Source organism: Hippopotamus amphibius, chromosome 2, assembly GCF_030028045.1.
Source record: "Hippopotamus amphibius kiboko isolate mHipAmp2 chromosome 2, mHipAmp2.hap2, whole genome shotgun sequence".
NCBI classification, from domain to species: domain Eukaryota; kingdom Metazoa; phylum Chordata; class Mammalia; order Artiodactyla; family Hippopotamidae; genus Hippopotamus; species Hippopotamus amphibius.
Window position 1 is genome coordinate 14,186,981 of NC_080187.1, and position 18,689 is coordinate 14,205,669.

Sequence of the window (18,689 nt, forward strand, 5' to 3'; positions counted from 1 at the left end):
AGGATGGACGTGAATGCAGTCATCCCTTGGTATGCACAGGGGATTGGTTCCAGGACGCCCATGGATACCAAAATCAAAAGATGCTCAAGTCCCTTACATAAAACATAAATCCACAGTATTTGCATATAACCTACACACATCCTCCCGTTTACTTTAAATCACCTCTAGATTACTTACAATACTGAGTGCAATGTAAACGTTATGTAAATAGTTGCCTGTAAGCAGCAAATTCATTTTGCTTTTGAGAACTTTCTGGAATTTTTTGTTTTTTTCATAGTTTTGATCCGTGGTTAGTTGAATCTGAGGATGTGAAACCCATGGATACGGAAGGCTGACTGTATTTAGAATATGAGGAGACATCCCAACATATAACAAAAACTGACAAATACTCTAAAAGGACAAAATCCAGAAAACAACATTATAATAAAATGTGAAAATAATATAAAAATGATTAGTGTTACTCATCTGTCATGCACCTGTCCTATTTTGGCTGCAACTCTTGGAGTGCCTCGTCTGCTGATTTTGTAGTATTATTATTTTTTTAACTATTTTCTCTTTTATTCTTTAATAGACATGTTCAACATTACAGGCAACATTCTTAAAACCTTAAGCTTCACAGACTTTCATTCAAATGCTATGGTCCCCTTTTCTTTGATGTGAAGGTTTTTTCAGCTAGGGGTAAAAAAGCATGGTAGACAACAATACATTTTCACCAAATTCAAAGTAGTACAAAAATTTTGAGACTGCAGAACTACATATCGTACCTAATGTATCATTCAAAACAGAAGACAGTATTTTCTTCGGCAATAAAACAGCATACTGGTATGCTGTTAATGCGTACATTTTTTAATGTATACTGTCATTCACAAATTATTTACAACTTCCATCGTGTGAAGAAAACTAGATTGTCAATTTTCTGCAAAACTGGAAAAAAGCAATACGAAATTTGTGAAAGTCTCTGTTTCGTATTATACAAAAGTTAGTTTTCCTCTTAAATACCAGATGTATGCCGTGATATTTTGGACATATTACAGTAATTCTTTAGGATGTTTTAATGCTGGAGGTAAGTTTACAGGCCTCGACTATTCATTAAGGAGTACTAAGTCTTCTCTTTCACTGCCTCTGTATTTCCTTTTACATATTTTTACCACCACCTTTTTCTTGAGAAATAACTGCAAGGCTTCTCTTGATGCAACTGCTTTTGCATTTTCTTTGCTTCTTCCACAGCCAGTGCCCAAATACACAGACTTACATCTCAATTCACAAACAATACTTTCTTGAGAGCTCTTATTTTGAGGCAGATCTGCCAGTTCTGTTTTTTGTCCCGCTAGAAGAACTGGCTCAGGTAAGGCGACCCCTCCTGTCCATGTTGGGGCCTGCGGGTCTCCAAGGCCTTGAGCGGACACTGTGCTGAGATGGGGGGGAGTGGGGAGGGGGCGGGGCAAGCAGCCCTGTCACTGCGGCCTGAACCAGCGGCCCTCCCTGTAGTATTTTTTTTTTAATTAATTAATTTATTTAATTTATTTATTGGCTGCGTTGGGTCTTCGTTGCTGCACACGGGCTTTCTCCAGTTGCTGCGAGTGGGGGCTACTCTTCATTGTGGTGCGTGGGCTTCTCATTGTAGTGGCTTCTCTTGTTGCGGAGTGCAGGCCCTAGGCACATGAGCTTCAATAGTTGCGGCACATGGGCTCAGTAGTTATGGCTCACGGGCTCTAGAGCACAGGCTCAATAGTTGTGGTGCATGGGCTTAGTTGCTCCGTGGCATGTGAAATCTTCCCGGGGCAGGGCTCAAACCCGTGTCCCCTGCATTGGCAGGCGGATTCCTTACCACTGCGCCACCTAGGAAGTCCTGTAGTATTATTTTTAATAGAGACAACAGGAAGACAAATCAGTTTTGCCTCTAACATGGTTGATCCAGGGTACCTTTTATTTATTTATTTTATTTTTGGCTGCATTGGGTCTTGGTTGCTGCCTGCGGGCTTTCTCAGCTTGTGGTGAGTGGGGGCTACTCTTCATTGCGATGCTAGGGCTTGTCCTTGTGGTGGCCTCTCTTGTTGTGGCTCTAGGCACGTGGGCTTCAGTAGTTGTGGCTCTCGGGCTCTAGAGCGCAGGCTCAGTAGTTGTGGTGGACAGGCTTAGTTGCTCCATGGCATGTGGGATCTTCCCAGACCAGGGCTCGAACCCATGTACCCTGCATTGGCAGGCAGATTCTTGACCACTGTGCCACCAGGGAAGCCCCCATGGTTGCTTTTTGTTACTGCGAGTTGAGAAGTTTCTTTCAGCTTTACAACTTGTAATTGGCGATGCCACGGCTGTGAATCTTTTGACAGTTTCCTGCTTGGGTGGCTCGGGCCTAGAGCTCCGGAGAACTCAGCTCTCCACTCCTGGGTGGGGTGAGGGGTATGGGCACCAGGTAGCTGTGAGGTCTGGATCACGGGGCCCCCTGAGCAGGGAGCAGAGCAGCAGCTAGTTCAGCTCCTTCCCTTCTGGGAGCTCAACAAGGCCCACCTGGGGCGGGTTGCTACTGGGACCCACGTAGGTCTGCGGGGAGTGGGGTCAGTACCCGGGCCCCCACCCGCCGCCCCAGGACAGGCACCCAGGCTGGAGTGATTCCTCCAGGCAGGAGCAGCGCCTCGCCTCGGGGGAGCATTTGGGTCTTCCCCACTTCCCACCCTAACGGGAGAGCAGGGCTGGTCTTGCCTGGGGGCCTGACTTGGAGGTTTCGTAAGCATCTGGGTCAGTTGCCCTGTGGGCTCAACATGGGTTGGTTGGCAGTCCTCTCTCTTGAACATCACTTCCAGGAATCTGCGGGCCATCACAGCAAGATGAGCTCCATGTGGCTGAGTGGACTTGTCCTCGGAAAATGAGACTTCCAGCTCTGTGGCTGATTTCTCCTCCGGGTCCTGGGTCAATCAGGAAAGCCCATTGTGGAAAGTTAGGTCCACAGGACTTATTTCAAGGACGGGGAGACCGAGGCCAGAGAAACCCATGACGCCGGTTCACAAAGCCGCTCTGTGTGGGAGCCGGGGTGACGTTTGGGCCTCCCCTTCCTTCCCTGACCAGGGTGAGGCACGGGGGCAAACGCGATGCTTGGCGGGACCTGAGCTGGGGGCGGCGGGAAGCTGAGCTGAGCTGACCCTTCTGCGTGGTGCCGCCCTGAAGGGCCGAGACCCCTCTCAGGTGGAACCGCAGCTCTGCCCTCAGAGCCACGCATTTCTGAGTCTCTCCCCCCAAAAAGCGTCACCTTTGTTACAGCTGCCCCTTGTGGAGCATTTACTGACCGTCAGGCGCAATGTGCTGCGTATACACGGTCTCCTTTTGTCCTCTCAAGATCCCTAGAGGAGGGTGTTTGAAGTTCCATTTTTGTCTATGTAAATAGAGGCTCGGAGTCAGAGAACGTGCCTGGAGTGTGCATCTAGGGCTGCACATTCTTAGCCCTGGCCTAATGTCTGCCTGGAATGCTGGATCTGAATATGACAGTGGAGGATGTGGAAGATGAAAGACAGGAGTTTTGTCATTGTTGTTTTTTGTTTGTTGGTTGGTTTTTTTTTGGGCCAGGCCACACGGCATGTGGGGTCTTAATTCCCCAATCCGGGATCGAACCTTCACCCACTGCACTGGAAGCTCAGGGTCTTAACCGCTGGACCGCCAGGGCAGCCCCTGAGATAGGAGTTTTGTGCAGGGTCACTAATACCCAGTCAGCACCTGAGCCCTCTCCCCACCCCCTTAACCTGTTTTGTTTCATTGACAGCACTTGTGGGTTCCAGGGGCGGGAAGAATCACAGGCAGAGAGGAGGAATCTTCAGCCTGCGGGAAGGTTCGGTTTCCTCTGCCGCCGCTTTTCCCATGCTCTCCCGAGATAATGGCTTTCCCAGGGCTTCTGGGCGCTCTGTGGTTCCGCTGAGATGCTCACCTTTTCCGCTAACATGAGATGGAGAACATAAGGGCCACTAGAATCCCTTTCAGAGAGGAATTCTGTTTGGAAGGAATACCTTTACTTAGACCAGTTGGGGTGGAACGATCAGAGTCTTTGAAGTTGTGGGTGTATCCTTCTGTGTGAAAGAATTCATTTAGAGGCCACTCGGAGAAGTCTGACACTCCAGGGAAACAGAAGTGGAAAAGGAGGCGGGAGAAGGAGGCGAGGAAGGTGGAGAAATGACAGGATGTACAATGTGCCTTGAGAAATGCACCCAGGTTTTTAAGCACAATCTGCACATGTTCCAGGAGTGGGGGTGGGTTCATTTGAAAGCCGTTGCAGGGGCTGAGTCCTGGGAGTGACCCAGGAGCGGCCCGTGTGGGTGGTAGGATGGATTCAGAGAGAAATCGCAAACACCATGACGAGAGGGCCTGGGAGATGGTGGAAGGGCGCAGGTGGAACTGGGCCTGGCTGAGCTCACCTGATCCTCTGAGGGGTGGGACCCAGGTGACGCAGGTAGTTACATTCTCCCCTTTAAGACAGGGTGCGAGTACTCTGTAGGTCCTAATTCTGTGCTCTACCCCTTAAATGGGATGCTTAGAAGCAACCCCAACTTTCCTGCTTGGTGGGTAAGATAGTCAACCACCAATCTTCAGAATGACATGGTTTTGAAAATTCTCAGACACATCAGCGAAGAGCTTTTAGACCACGTTGGCTGCCAAATGCCTCATTTTATCCAGAGAGAAGAATAAAAATGTTTTAAAAGACCCATTGGCCACCCTGCCAACCCTTCCGTCCCCAGAGACTTAGGTTCCAGATTCCTGGAAGCATGTAAAGCATGTATACACCCATTTCCAGTGCTTTGCTAAAGGATGCGAGATTGGCACTTGGGTAGCTTCCAACTCTAAGTTTCTGACAAGAGTGACGCCTGGCTTCGGCGAAAAGTAAGCAGATTCAAGTCATTTATAGGGTCCAGAAAGAAATGGGCTCCAAGAGTTGCCTCTGAGGCTAATTTCTGAAATTAAAAAATCAAACATCTGCACTTGGAGAGGGAATTAGGGGGCGTGTCTGATTTTACATCAGGCTCTCCCTAATGTGAGCATCAATGTTCTCTACCATGAGAGTTTGTGTCTTTCTCCGTTTCTTACACCGGGAGAAAATTTGCGTTTGATCCTCAGTGGGTGGGGCTGACAAAGCTTAGGATGGCCCAGGCTTGATCAAAGGAAATCAAAGTCACCTGGCATTTCCAAGGAGCTCTTAATCAGGCTGAAGCACAGAACAGATGGATAAACCTTTAGAGTCCCTAATTTGCATCAATTTGCACTTTATTGTTTACCATGTTCTTATACCCAAACCCTTATTCTTTTCTCTCAAATATGTGTTGAGCTCTTGCTAGGTACCAGGCACTGTGCTATCCTCATTGGATCCTCCCAACAGCCTGTTTTATGGACACCAGTAATAAGAACTAGCATTTCTGAGCTTTTATACGGTGCCAGGCACAGTGCTAAATATTCCATGGATGTCATCTTCCTCAATCATCACCATTTTTATCCCCATTTTAAAGATGAGGAAACCCATCTAGCATGATCCATTACAGGTCCACCATCCCTTTTCTGAACCCCTAGGGCCAGATATGTTGAAATTCAGAAGTTTTTGGATGCAGAGTATTTATCATATATTATGTAATACCCCTGACGCAGCAGCAGCAAGCGCATAACAAAATACATCAATATTTATGCAAAGAAACATTTAAACAGTCTCACTAAGTGGGATAAAGATTATAAACAGCCTCATGTCACCTAGGGCCTGGGTGCCAATTGAATTGTAAACAGGCCTTTGCTTTTCAGAGCTTGTTGGAGTTGGGGAGGCTCTGAGAAGATGCTACATGTTCAGAGTTACCCTTTTTCGTGTGTCTCAAATCCCCGCCTCATTCCCAAGCGCCTGTGTTCTGTCACCATCCATATTTCCCTGGGAGTGAAGACAGCGGTAGAGAGGTGGCCACAGTCTCGGTCCAAATCTGCTTCCAGACCCAGGCCTTCCCTCACACTCAGTGCTAACGCTGTTGACGTAGAAATCAAGCGGCTTCTTCCAGCAGCGGGGCCGAGTTGCATGCTGCACTCTGCATTTCGTAACTGGGCTGTGGGCTGTGGGCTGTGGGCTGTGGGCCGTCTGTGCCAGCTCACTAGCTATTCACAGGGAAGAAGCGCAAGACTGAGGTTTCCCTGTGGCCCAGCAGGCCCATCTTCTCACGGTCTCTGAAACACCACCGATCCAGGTGTATCTGAAAGCTGGAGGTTGAGTTATGAACTTGAGTTCAGCCCTGACGTTTGCATTTCCAAACAGAGCTCACTTTCTAAGCAAGAAGGAATAGAGTGTCATGGTTAAGAATCCCATATTTCCTCTTCTTAACTGGATTTAATAATAAAGGTGATGGAGCACATGAGATCCAAGCTGGGAATCATCTCAGAATCCTCTTTGAAAAGAACTGGAGAATAACCTGTGCCCTGAAAGACATTTTATTTCATGCACTCACTAGACATTTATGGATGGCCCCCTCTGCTCTCTGTGGGGCACTGGGAATTCAGGGTTGAATAAGAAGGCATCCTTCCTGCCCTCAGGAAGCTCAAATGAACAATTAGAGGAGACAGAGCCAAATGTGGATGTTACCACGTGAGCCCTCTCCCAAGGTGATGTGTACAGCAACGTGAATAAAGTGATGGAGAGAAACGGGGCTTCCCTGGTGGTCAGGGTGGGGGTGGGAAATGGCTTCACAAAGGTGATGACAGTGGCTCCCAGGTGTCCACGCTCGTGTTTTTCTCTACCTCCTGGTCCTCTCCTTCATGCCCCCTCCTCTATCCTACCGCTAAGTGTAGGCATCTTTAAGCTTCGGCCTAGGGCCCCCCTCCTTCCTTTCTCTCTCTCTGCATTCTCTCCTTAGTAATCTAATTCATTCCCTTCATGTTAAATACCTTCTTTGGTCCGTGGACAACTCCTGCAACTGCACGGCCGGCGCACATCTCTCCGATGAACTTGAGACTCCAGCGTCCACTTGCCTACTTGTCTCCATTCGGGTGTTGACACACTCCTCGAAATTCACATGTCCAAAAGGAAATTCGCCGTTATTTTCCTCCACGCCTGTTCTTCCTCCAGCCCATCTGAGGAAATGCTACAACCCACCTGCTTAAGCAGAAACATCGTTTCATCCCTCATCCCTGATGACTAAGTTAGCAGCCAAATCCTACTGATTCTCTCCAAACTATATTTTGAATGAAGCCACCGTTTGAGCCAGGCCACCTCTTTTTTGTGGCCATTGAGGTAGTCTGCCCTTACCCTTTTGTCCATTCTCCACACCCAGTGCCCAGATGGGTCTCTGTGAATGAAGTTGGATCAAGTGATTCTCCAGCTTCAGATGCTTTGGTGGGCCCCCGCCCACCGTCCACGCCTTTCCAGGCTCTGACGGCCCCTGCCCACCCTCTGACGGCAAACCCCTCCCAGCACCCCGCCCTCCTCTAGCCGCTCCGGTGGGACAACTGCCCTGTTTCTTTCTTGTCCCGTTTTTTTGCTTTTGTTTTTTCCAAACACAAGAAGCTTTTTCTCGGTCAGCCTGGTACTGATGTTGTTTCCAACATACGAAGGTGAGTCAAAACTTATGCACACTCTGGCTGTAGCATTTATAAAAGTTTTAATATAACCGGGGTGCGGATAATTTTTGACTCACCCTCGTATTCTCACCCCTTCTCATGTCACTCTTCATCCTTTTCCATCCTATCTTCATCCTGCGGGAAGCTTTAAGGTCACCTCCCCAGTGAGGCCTTCCCCCACCACCCAAATTAAAGTACTTCCCAAACTGTTATTCCCCCTTCAACCACAAGTTCATGCAACAATCAAGAAGCATTCATGTACCTACTGTGTGCCGATTGTATGTGTGTGGTGGGGGAGAGCTGGCTGGGAGGTGTTTGAGGCTAGATTGTAAAGGGCCAGGGTGTTTTCCCCTCTGAGAGTGGGGCAGATGGTCAGTATATCAAGGGCAGCAGAGCTCCGGAATAAATGGTTCCCCAAAATCATGTGCTGAGAGGTGGGCCGATGTGAGGTGGGGGCCGCTGGAGTCCATGGGAACCGTTAGCTAAACCCTCACTCTGGAAAAATGGCACAGTTGAACTTATTTGGAAAGCAGAAATAGAGTCACAGATGTAGAGAACAAACTTATGGTTACCAAGGTGGGGAAGAGGGGGATGGGATGAATTGGGAAATTGAGATTGACGTATATACACTACTGTGGATAAAATAGATAACTATTGAGAGCCTATTGTATAGCACAGGGAACTCTGCTCATTGCGCTGTGGTGGCCTAAACTGGAAGGAACTCTAAAAAAGAGTGGATTTATGTATATGTATAGCTGATTCACTTTGCTGTACAGCAGAACCTAATACAACATTGTAAAGCAACTATACTCCAATAAAAATTAATTTAAAAATAAATAAATAAACCGTCACTTTCCCATGTCCATGGTGGACCTTGTGATCAGTTAGGATACTTTCCCTCTGAGCCTTAAAGTGGCCTTAGCAACCTTCCCAACCCAGGCAGCCCTGTTAATTTATTGCATTGGCTAATTTGCCACTGCAGACCTATGCAGTTTAAGGTAAAACACACTCCTTAGCTCTTGTTAAATAGTCATCAACTTTTCATTTTAGAAAGGATATGGGTAGAAGCATTTCTTAAAAATTATATCCCACTCTGGATGTATTTAACCTGTTTTTTCCCCTCTTCTTTTCTTTTTCCAGGAGAAAATAATGAATGTCAAAGGAAAAGTGATTCTGTCAATGCTGGTTGTCTCAACTGTAATTGTTGTGTTTTGGGAATATATCAACAGGTAATTATGAAACATGATACAATGATGTTAATGGAAGTCTCTTCTAATCTGGTATCAGCCAAGCCACCAGGCTGAATTAAAATTAGGATTAACTGACTCCATAAAGAAGGGATTCCATCCTTCCTGTACCCTGAGCCCTAGACTGTCTTTAAAATCTTCAAGCTCCTTCTACGTGATTAATCACCTTTCTTCCTGCCATATTCCTAATGTCTTGATTTTTATACCTTTGCAGTACTGGGTAGGCTAGAGTCAGAAACAGTAAGGTCATATTAAGACCAAAATGTCATATTAAATTATTTAGATGACCAGGTATGGAAATTACCTTAAGAAATTTCAGGCAGGGGACTTTCCAGGTGGCGCCGTGGTTAAGAATCTGCCTGCCAATGCAGGGGACACGGGTTCAAGCCCTGGTCCAGGAAGATCCCACATGCTGTGCAACAACTAAGCCCGTGTGCCACAACCACTGAGCCCATGTGCCACAACTACTGAAGCCCACGCGCCTAGAGCCTGTGCTCTGCAACAAGAGAAGCCACCACAATGAGAAGCCTGCGCACCGCAACAAAGAGTAGCCCCTGCTCACAACTAGAGAAAGCCCACGTACAGCAACAAAGACCCAAAGCAGCCAATAAATTAATTAATTAATTAAAAAAATAAGTAAATAAAAAAATAAGTAAGCAAATAAGAACATGTTACTTTAAAAAAAAAAAAGAAAGAAAAGAAAAGAAATTTCAGACAGGAATTCCATGGGAAATCTACCTGATTTTTGCAGTCCTAAAATATTTGCTAAGTTTAAAGGAACAACTCAAGGTTGTTGACTTTTGCTGCAAAATACACTCTGAGTCGCTGGTGATTCATTTGTGCCTGGCTAAAACTTTTGGATATTTTGTCTTTTTCTTTTAACCCTGGAAAACAAAATGAATTAAATATTTCTGAGTTTTCAAGTTCATCAGTGGATTCACCCCAAATATTTGAGCTGCTTCTGTGCTTTCGGAAACTACAATGCCTCAGAGATTCCAGCTGGAGAAGCTTCTGACAGAAAAAAGTCTCTGCAGGCAGCTACAAAAATGCACGATGGTTTTGACTTGAGGCATCCGTACAGCTCAGCCTTTCTTTTCAAAAGGCCAACTTACAATTCTGAGCCAGGACGGCTATCTCATCCCCATTGATATTTTCATGGTGAAATGTCTTAGTAACCTCCCAAGTTCAAGATGATGGCCTGGTTGAACATTAGAATGTCTCTTTCAGTTATTAAAATCTCAGATTTGATGAGCAGCAGGACGACCTCAGCTACTTATTTGAGAACTGCACCTTCAGGTACGCCGGTGGATGAAGGATCCTCTGGATTCCGGAGCTGCTGTTCCTCCGGGGGTGCTACATAGATCTGACCGCTTCTGAAGTGTTACTCTGTTTCATTCCAAACAACTCATTTAAGAAAAACAAGACAAGCTGGAGAGTGAGCATGTTAAAGTGGTCGACAAACCAGGTCTTTCAGACTGAGGAAACTGTGGGTACTTAGTCCAAAGAGAAGATGATTCAGCATTGTCTGCCGGGACCCTGGGGCTTCCTTAGATACTTGAGGGCCGAGGAAATAGCCTCGCTGGAGTCTGGAGCGAGGCTGCCTGGGGCTGGTCTTGTGCCACCTGCTACCTCCTCTGTGACTTTGGGCAAGTTACGCAGCCACTCTGTTCCTCAGTTTCCCTGTCGTTAAAGACGGGCATGACAGTAGTACCTGCTTCATAGGGTTGTTGGATTAAGTAAGTCATTGTATATGAAGCACTTAGGGCAAGGGACTCAGTAAACGCTAGCTGTCACCACCATCCTCATCACCTGCTCAGAGGGCAGAATAGGACGGGATTTTGGCAAATAGAAAGAAGAGCTCTAGCAGTTGGAAGAATCCAACAGAAGAGCAAGCGCCCTTTGAGTTCCTCCCCTGAACTGAGATGCTTGTGTAGGTAGCCTTCAAGCTCTGAATGCTTCATTGGGTAACCTTGGTATTTTGAATTGCAGCCGGAGTCAAACTTCCATATTTTGGGTACTTCACAAAATTAAACTATGGGAGCCAAATGTGCGTATTGGCACTAGCCTCCCATAAAGAGGGTATTTTGCAGTGCTGGGCACACTCTCTCTGCCCAGTAACTGGAGCAGGTTCTGGCTGCTCTTCAGGGCCGTAGTCTGGCACCCAGACTGCAGCCACATCATTCTTCAGTGTGAAGAATCTATTTGAATGTCTGCAAGAGGTTCAAAAGGCAGCAGGTTGTTTGCCACCCTGTGAATTGGGGGCCATGTGATGGTCTGAGGTGAGCTGAGGGCCCTAACCTTAGACAGGTGGGCAGCACTGTAGCTAAAAAGGGTTGTAAAAAAAACTCAATAGAACACATCAACTGATTAGGAAAGAGAACTATTGGCTGTAGAGCATCCTGAAAGAATGCTATCCAGGACAGCGTTTGATTTGAGGCTGGATGAAAAAAATCTTAGAGTTTCAGAGATAGGGGCTTCCCTGGGAGCACAGTGGTTAAGAATCTGCCTGCCAGTGCAGGGGACACGGGTTTGAGCCCTGGTCAGGGAAGATCCCACGTGCCACGGAACAGCTAAGCCCGTGCACCACAACTACTGATCCTGTGCTCTAGAGCCCGTGAGCCACAACTAATGAACCCATGCTCCACAACAACTGAAGCTGGTTCGCCTACAGCCCGTGCTCCACAATAAGAGAAGCCACCACACTGAGAAGCCTGCACACCACAAACGAAGAGTAGCCCCTGCTCTCCGCAACTACAGAAAGCCTGGGCACAGTAACGAAGACCCAACGCAGCCAATAAATTCATTAATTAATTATAAAAAAAGAATTTTAGAGATGGAAGAAACTTTAAAAGTTATAATAATGATGGTGAGGGTGATTTTGGTGAGAGCAGCTACCAGCTGTTGCACGTTTGCACATGCCAGGAACTGCCCTGTGCATTCCCTCCAGTTCTTAAAAAAGCACTGCAGCGTAAGTATTAGTCCATGTTTCTAGATGAGGAACACTGTTTCCACAATGTTAAATATGAGTGTTCAAGGTCACATTTTCAGAAAGATTTAGGCCCAGGGCTATCTGACTGCAGCTCATTCTCTGACCCACGGTACAACCCTTCCTTTAGTTGAGGGTTTCCATTTTACAGGTGACAAAGTGGAGACCAAATAGGTGAGATGACGTAACAGTGAATTTATGTCCAAGTTCTAACTGGAACTCAGATCTTCTGACTCATCACCTGGGGCTCCTCCTTGAGCCGGTTGTTTACGCCGAGTGCCGTGAGGAATACAGTGTGAGCCACGGAGAATTCCTATCCCCAGGAGGTTATGCTCTAGATGGAGGAAGCTGACGTATATATCAGTAAGCAACAGTGCAAAGTGGAGGAAGGATATCAGAGGGAGAGAAAAGGAACCGTGAGAGTTCAAGAAAGCAAAGATTATGTTTTGCTTATAGAGGGATCTGTTTGCATTCATTTACAAATATTTATTGAGCATCTACTATGTGCCAGGCACTGTGCTAGGATCTTACCAAGGAAAGCAGAGAAGAGGTGGCATTTGAGCTCTGCCTTGAAGGATGAGTATGTGTTAAATGCCATATACTGCAGGCTGGGTGTTGCTGTGAGCTGAAATGTCAAAGGCTTCTGGGAGAGGAGGGTGAAAAGGGCAAGATGGCAAATTATAAAAGATGGGACAAGGTGGCGAAAGTGCATCTACAAATTGATGCCCTGAGTGCCAGGTGGGGGTCTGAGTGCTGGGTTGCAGCAGGCCCTCCCCCTCCTCTTACCCCTCTCCCTTCCCCTCTTGTAGGATCTGAAGTCAGAGTCCCCAGGTTGAAATACTGTTTCTTCCCCTAGCAGCATGACCTTGGACAAAACCACTTAATGCCTCCGTGCTTCTAAGGAAGACTAGAACCTCCTTCATTGATTGTTGTGAGGATTTAATGAGCTAATACATGTCAATTGCTTAGAATAGTCCCTGGCCAAGTATTTAGCTATTATGAATATCATCAGGTCAACAAACAAATTTAAAAACAAGGGACGTTAGAGCTCGGTCCACAAGTACTGAGCTCAGAGGGGAAACCGTAGGTGGTAAGAGGGCATGCATTTTACTCCTACCAGGAAATGTGGACTCCCAGCAGGGGCAGAAGGCAGAGTCTGAAACAAATATTAGTCATTTATTTTTTTCAGAGATGAAGGCAGCTGGGGCCAGACAGGGCAGGTCCCTGAGCCCAGGTCCAGAGCTCTTTCTCCCAGGCTCTATCCCTTTTATTCACAGGGAGGAGAAGTGAGCAAGTAGGGTTTAGCCGCTGGACACAGCATCCGTGCACAGAGCAGTGGAGGAATCCAGTACGATGAGTCCTGTCCCTTTACCCCCAACCTGTCTCTCAAGTCAGTGTCCTCCTCTCCTTCTGTCTCCTTGGCTGCCATGACCTGGGCCTGGACCACTGCCAGCCCCTCCTGGCTAGTCACCCATATCCACTCACACCGCCTGCAGAGAGGACCCTATCTATCTCCTGCCTAAAACTCGTCAAGGACAAAATCCCCAGCAGGCCCCAGCAAGGGGACCTCTGGCTACTTCTCTGTTTATTTCCTTGTGCATTTGAATGTCTCCTTTTCTCAGGGCCTTTGCATATTTTCCCCTCTGCTAGGGACACTATTCCAAGTTCCTCTTCCCCTGGGCTGCTATTTATGCTTTAGAACTCAGCTAGAACATTATCCCCTCCTCTGGGAAGTCTTCCAGGTCTTCCTGTTAAGTGCTCCTAGTTACTTATGCTTTTTTTTTTTTAATTTTTATTTATTTTTTTATTTAACAGCCCTTCTTGGAGTTTGAAGTCCTGTAGCTGTGTGGTTGTCTGAATAGCATCTGCTCTCCCCACTAGCTTGTCTGCAGCACAAGGACAGATAGGGACTGTGTCTGTCTCAGCCAACACCATACCCCTGGCACTTGGCATGTAACATACGCTCAGCAAGTATTTATTGAATGAAGGGAGGTGGTCCCCTAGAGGAGTTATACAGTCACTGGTCCAGTCTTGCATTTGCCTTCAGATGGTCTCACTGCCTTTGTTAGCTCAAGAAATGCCCTTTGAGGCTGCTGTGTAGAAGGCTCCGAGCTGTGGAGTGCTGGCTCTGCAGTTGTTGGTTTTGAGATAAATCTTGGGTGATTCCTGAGCAGGTGGCAGGAGGAGACGCATCTGTGGAGTCCCTCTCCCTGAGTGAAGCCACCCTGGACAATGGAGAGCTGCCAGGTGTTTTTTTGTTTTTTTTTTAAACTAAGATTTGAGATTCTCCAGAGACCTCCTTCTCACCCCTTGTTCTGGGTAATCCAGAGGTAACTGAAGTCCCTTGATATCATTGGTTCTATCTCTAAGGAAGGTGGAAACCTGGGAGTAGCTCTCAACTCAGCCTGGGGCTTCAGTGATAATGGTTGCAAAATAGCTTTTCTCCGCATTAAAAGTAACATGATATGTTTTTATTTCTCATTTGCTTTTAGACCAGAAGGCTCTTTGTTCTGGATAAATCAGTCAAAGTAAGTGCTTTGAATTCTAGATATCTATGGGGTACCTCCCATGTCCACTTTGGCAGCACCTCAGTCTATTCTTAACATGGCAGGTGGTAGTGCAGCTCTGGGCACAGGAGGGGTCCCAGGGGTCTGCACTCTAGTCCTCCAGACCCCTAGTCTTGCCTTTATAGAGCCAGGACTTGTGTTTAGTACTGTCTACCTCTTTAAGTAGTGACGTTTGGAGAACATTCCTGCCTTGCTCATGAAAAGAATCAGGGTAGATTTTGTCCATTATGCAGTCCACCACATGTTGTATAAAGACCCTTGCAAGAAATTTCATTGAGACAAAGGATGAACTACTGTTTTATTATTATTATTATTATTATTATTATTATCATTATTGGCAGTGAGGACTCTGTAAGCCTTCACTTTTCTGTCTTTGGCTTGGTTGCCAGGAAGCTCAGCGCAAAGTGTTGTGCTTAACTGCTTGTACTTTCTTTAGCCTTCATTTCTGATATAATTTCTCCCCTGTGTTAAATCCTGGCTTTTGTGCTTACATGCCACGGGATCTTGGCAGTTTGCTCAAACCCACTCAACCAACATCTCAGCCATAAAATAAAAATAAAGTTAAAACTTTTACTCTCACAGAGTGGCTGGGATGACCAAAGTCATGTGAAAATACCGTCCTGAGTGACTAAAAGTTTTCTCTTTTATTCTTGTATTGTTTTCCCTATTTATTATAACCATACCTTCTTAATCATAAACCATCTCAAGCACTTCTTGAAAGTAGATGGGCTTTAAAATGTTTTATTATCATGCCTGTTCTTGCCTCACCACATTATTTGTCCAACTGAAGGGCATTGTATCCCCTGGCGTCCCCCTCTTTTCCCTCCTCTAGAAGGTCCCCACCTTGGAGAGACTCTCACTCTTCAGCATGTGTGTTGGTGACAGTGGCTCCTGATTACAGTTGGCTGAGCTTTCTGGTTTAGAGACCCTCAGATTTCCTGAGTCTGTCACTGCTGACCTCTGTATCAACTCAAATTCTTCTCATTTAGCAAAAGAGGTCATTCTTGGAAATGTGCGTAGTTTTTGTTGTTGTTGTTGTTGTTTGTTTTTTTTGAAGACTGTAACTTGCTACAGTAATTTGCGACTTAGAAAGCTCTTTCGTGTATGCTACTTTGTTTAGTCTTCAAAGCTACCTTCATGGTATGTTTGTCATTATTATTATTGTTGTTGTTATTTTTATCATCTAATTTTTCAGAGGAGAAAATCAAGATTCAGAGAGTGAAAATGTCCTATCACAGTCATATAACTAGTAAGGGGCAGGTGCAGGGCTCAGATTTGTGTGTTCGTACCCCCGCCTTGTCAGTCTGTTTCTCCCCTTCTCTTCCTGCTGGGACGCCTTGGATGAGCTGAGTGCCAGGGCCGCCCAAGGGAGGGGAGATCCAGGGAGGACCAGGTCCATCCTGTCTCATTCGGCTGGAGCAGTGTCACTGTGTTCCCACGAGGTGGACGGGGAGAGGGAGCTCTCCAGGGTCTCTTGTCTAAGGGCACAAATTCCATTCACGAGTGTCACTTCCGTTAGCAATCTAAAAAGAATTTTTTTAAGTGACCTGCCATGAATAGAGTTTGGAAATCCCCCAGTTTGGGACTGCCTCATTTTCTAAAAAACGTTTGTCATCTTTTTCATTTCTTAGAAACCCAGAAGTTGGTGACAGCAGCATTCAGAAGGGCTGGTGGTTTCCGAGCTGGTTTAAGAATGGGTAAGGCGGTAGCGCAACAATCTGTATATCCACCCAACACTGTGGAGCCCAAGTAAAATGGTTTCACTCACTCGTCTTTCTGGATTATTGGAATCACACAGAACTCTGTTTACTGTTGGGATTGGGACATTAAGTTTGGTTTTCATGTTTTTGTTTTTTCCCATTTAACTTGAGGGTGAGTGAAGTTCAGGCTAAAGTTGGGATTGCAGGAAAGACTACCATAAGCCAAAATGCTTTTATCAGGATTGTTTTATCAAGATCCAATCCCCCTGAAATAACCTGATGCTTGTTGGGTCATTAAATTGCTAACTGTGCTGACCTGGAAGGATAACAAGAAAGGTGAGTACCGCACCTTTTCATCAAAAGTGCGTCTTTATGAATAAACGTCTAATGTCATGAACCTTTCTCCAGACATTCACTTGGTGCACGTGTTCTCTGCCTTGGAAGCCATTTTTACAAAATCCTCACCCACCATCCTGATACCGTAGATCATCTTCCCTGCCTTCCTCAGCTTGTTTTCCCTTTGTACGTAGGACCCACAGTTACCACGAAGAAGAAGAAGACATAAACAAAGAAAAGAAACAAAGAGAGGAAGAAGAGCTTCAGCTATCAGACTGGTTTAATCCACAGTAAGAAAAGAAGTGTCACCCCATGTCCAGTAAATCCATAGCTTGGCAGGAGGTGGCGGGGGCTGTGTGGGCCACAGTGCCATGGAGAACATCCCTGACGGGGGAGCAGAGTCTTAGTATCTATTGGACCTTCAAAACAGATTAGATGAGAAACTGAGAGCCTGGATATTTTGACTTAAATGCTTGAGCAACAGCTACCATGATTCTGACAGCAGTTAGCCAAGGGCAGCAAATGAATCACAAAATACTAGGGCAGGAAGGCATCTTACAGGCCATCGGGTTTTGTGGAAAGCCACAGAATCAAGAAAATTCTGTGACTCTAACTCATCTGTAAAATGGCAGTGATGATACAGAATCTCACAGGGCCATGCATACATTCTTTAAGCAGGCGTACAGCAAATGTTTATCAAACGCCTATGATATGCTAGCTGGTGTTTTTCAAACTACTGGTCACTACCCATTAATATGTTCAGAAGTTAGCTGAATGGGTTAAAAACAGCTTTTTAAAAAAATTGAAATCAAATAGAAAATCAGAGCGTATCACATGAAGTAAGGATAGGTGTTGTTTAGTGGAATTTTTGCTTCCATATATATGTGTATGTGCATGTGTGTTTGTGACAGAAGATGTATTTCTCACGATGAGTCATGGTCAAAAATTCTGTACTAGACATTGTGTTAGGCACAGGAGACAGGAGAAGTCAATCAGTATGGTTATATTAAAGAAGTTCACAGCCCTATGGGATACGAGTATTTGCCTTGATTGGTAAGGAGGTATGATCAACTTGACTTAGAAGAATGCAGTTTGAGTAAGGAGGTGGGAGCTGTCTGGGATGACCGTGAGGCCTGAGAGACTGGTGGGTGGTGGTGCCGTTGACCAGGGAAGGGTCTAGGAGTGGCGGGGGGTGAGGGGCGATGAGCTCAATTAGGGACGTATGTGGATTCAGGTACTTGTGGGGCATCTGGATGGAGACTCACAGGGTACCTGTCTTAGTCGTTCAGGCTGCTATAACAAAATACCATAGACTGGATGGCTTGTAAACAACAAACATGTATTTCTTACAGCTCTGGGGGCTGGGAAGTCCATGATCAAGACCCCAGAAGGTGTGGTGTATACATGGTCTTCTCACTGTGTTCTCACTTGTTCTCAAGTAGAGTAGAAGGGGAGAGAGAGCTTTCTGGGGTCTCTTTTCTAGGGGCACTAATTCCATTCATGTGGGTTCTACCCTCATGACCTAATCACCTCCCTAAGGCCCCACCCCCTAATACAATTACCTTGGGGATTAGGTTTCCATACATGAATTTGGCGGGGGACACAATAGTCCGTCGGTAGCAGTGCCCGTAAGTGTGGCAGAAGATATGTGGTGGAGATGTAGGAAGAGGAGCCATCCGTGTACAGGTGGCAGTGGGATCCGCAGGCCTGGATGAGGCCACCAGGCAGGTGTCTGACACCAGCATTTAAAGGGCCGGGGGAGGAAGAGAAGCCTGAAAAGGAGCAGGGGCAGCTGCAGAGGTAGAAGGAGGATCGGGGGAGCACAGTACCTGTTCCAGCATGAGGGGTCTTGGGCTCCGGAAAGACTAACGTGTTCTGGCAAGTTCTCTTATTGTTTTGGGATAAGGGATCCACGTCTGTGCGGAAGGATGGGAATTTTGGCCCCCCGTGTGTCATTTGAAAACCTGGACAACCGGGTAGCCATCTGTGAGGTGCTAAAGTCTTCCTGGAAATGTAAGAACATGGAAGCACTGTAGCTTTGATAAGCCCCTAAGATGAGGCGGGGAGGCGGTGATACACTGCCCCGCGCCCCACCGAGGGCCCGCTAGATGAGCTAGAGATGGGTGCCAAGCTCCCTTCAAAGGAGGGTGGCACACTTTTACTGTGGTACTTGTGCTTTGCTGAGTGGGACTAGGTGGGGGGGGGGGGGGGCCAGGGCTGAATTACTGGGGTCAGAGAAGAGAAACATCACAGTCACCAGTTGTCACTCTCTCCACTCTCCCCACACACGGCTCAG

General features: G+C 46.5%; 1 protein-coding gene across 7 annotated transcripts in view; it reads left to right on the forward strand.

Moving 5' to 3' along the window:
- The window catches only part of GGTA1 (glycoprotein alpha-galactosyltransferase 1 (inactive)), a 67,211-nt gene that overhangs the window by 35,786 nt on the left and 12,736 nt on the right, over positions 1-18,689 (forward strand). For 4 of the 7 annotated variants that reach the window (XM_057720244.1, XM_057720243.1, XM_057720242.1 and 1 more), the window contains 4 exons: positions 8,698-8,786; positions 14,283-14,318; positions 15,989-16,054; positions 16,588-16,683. In XM_057720244.1, coding sequence (XP_057576227.1) covers positions 8,707-8,786; positions 14,283-14,318; positions 15,989-16,054; positions 16,588-16,683 — 278 coding nt within the window. In that variant the 5' untranslated portion in view covers positions 8,698-8,706. The remainder of the gene's footprint in view (positions 1-8,697; positions 8,787-14,282; positions 14,319-15,988; positions 16,055-16,587; positions 16,684-18,689) is intronic. The other 3 variants (XM_057720246.1, XM_057720245.1, XM_057720241.1) reach the window with 1 other exon arrangement.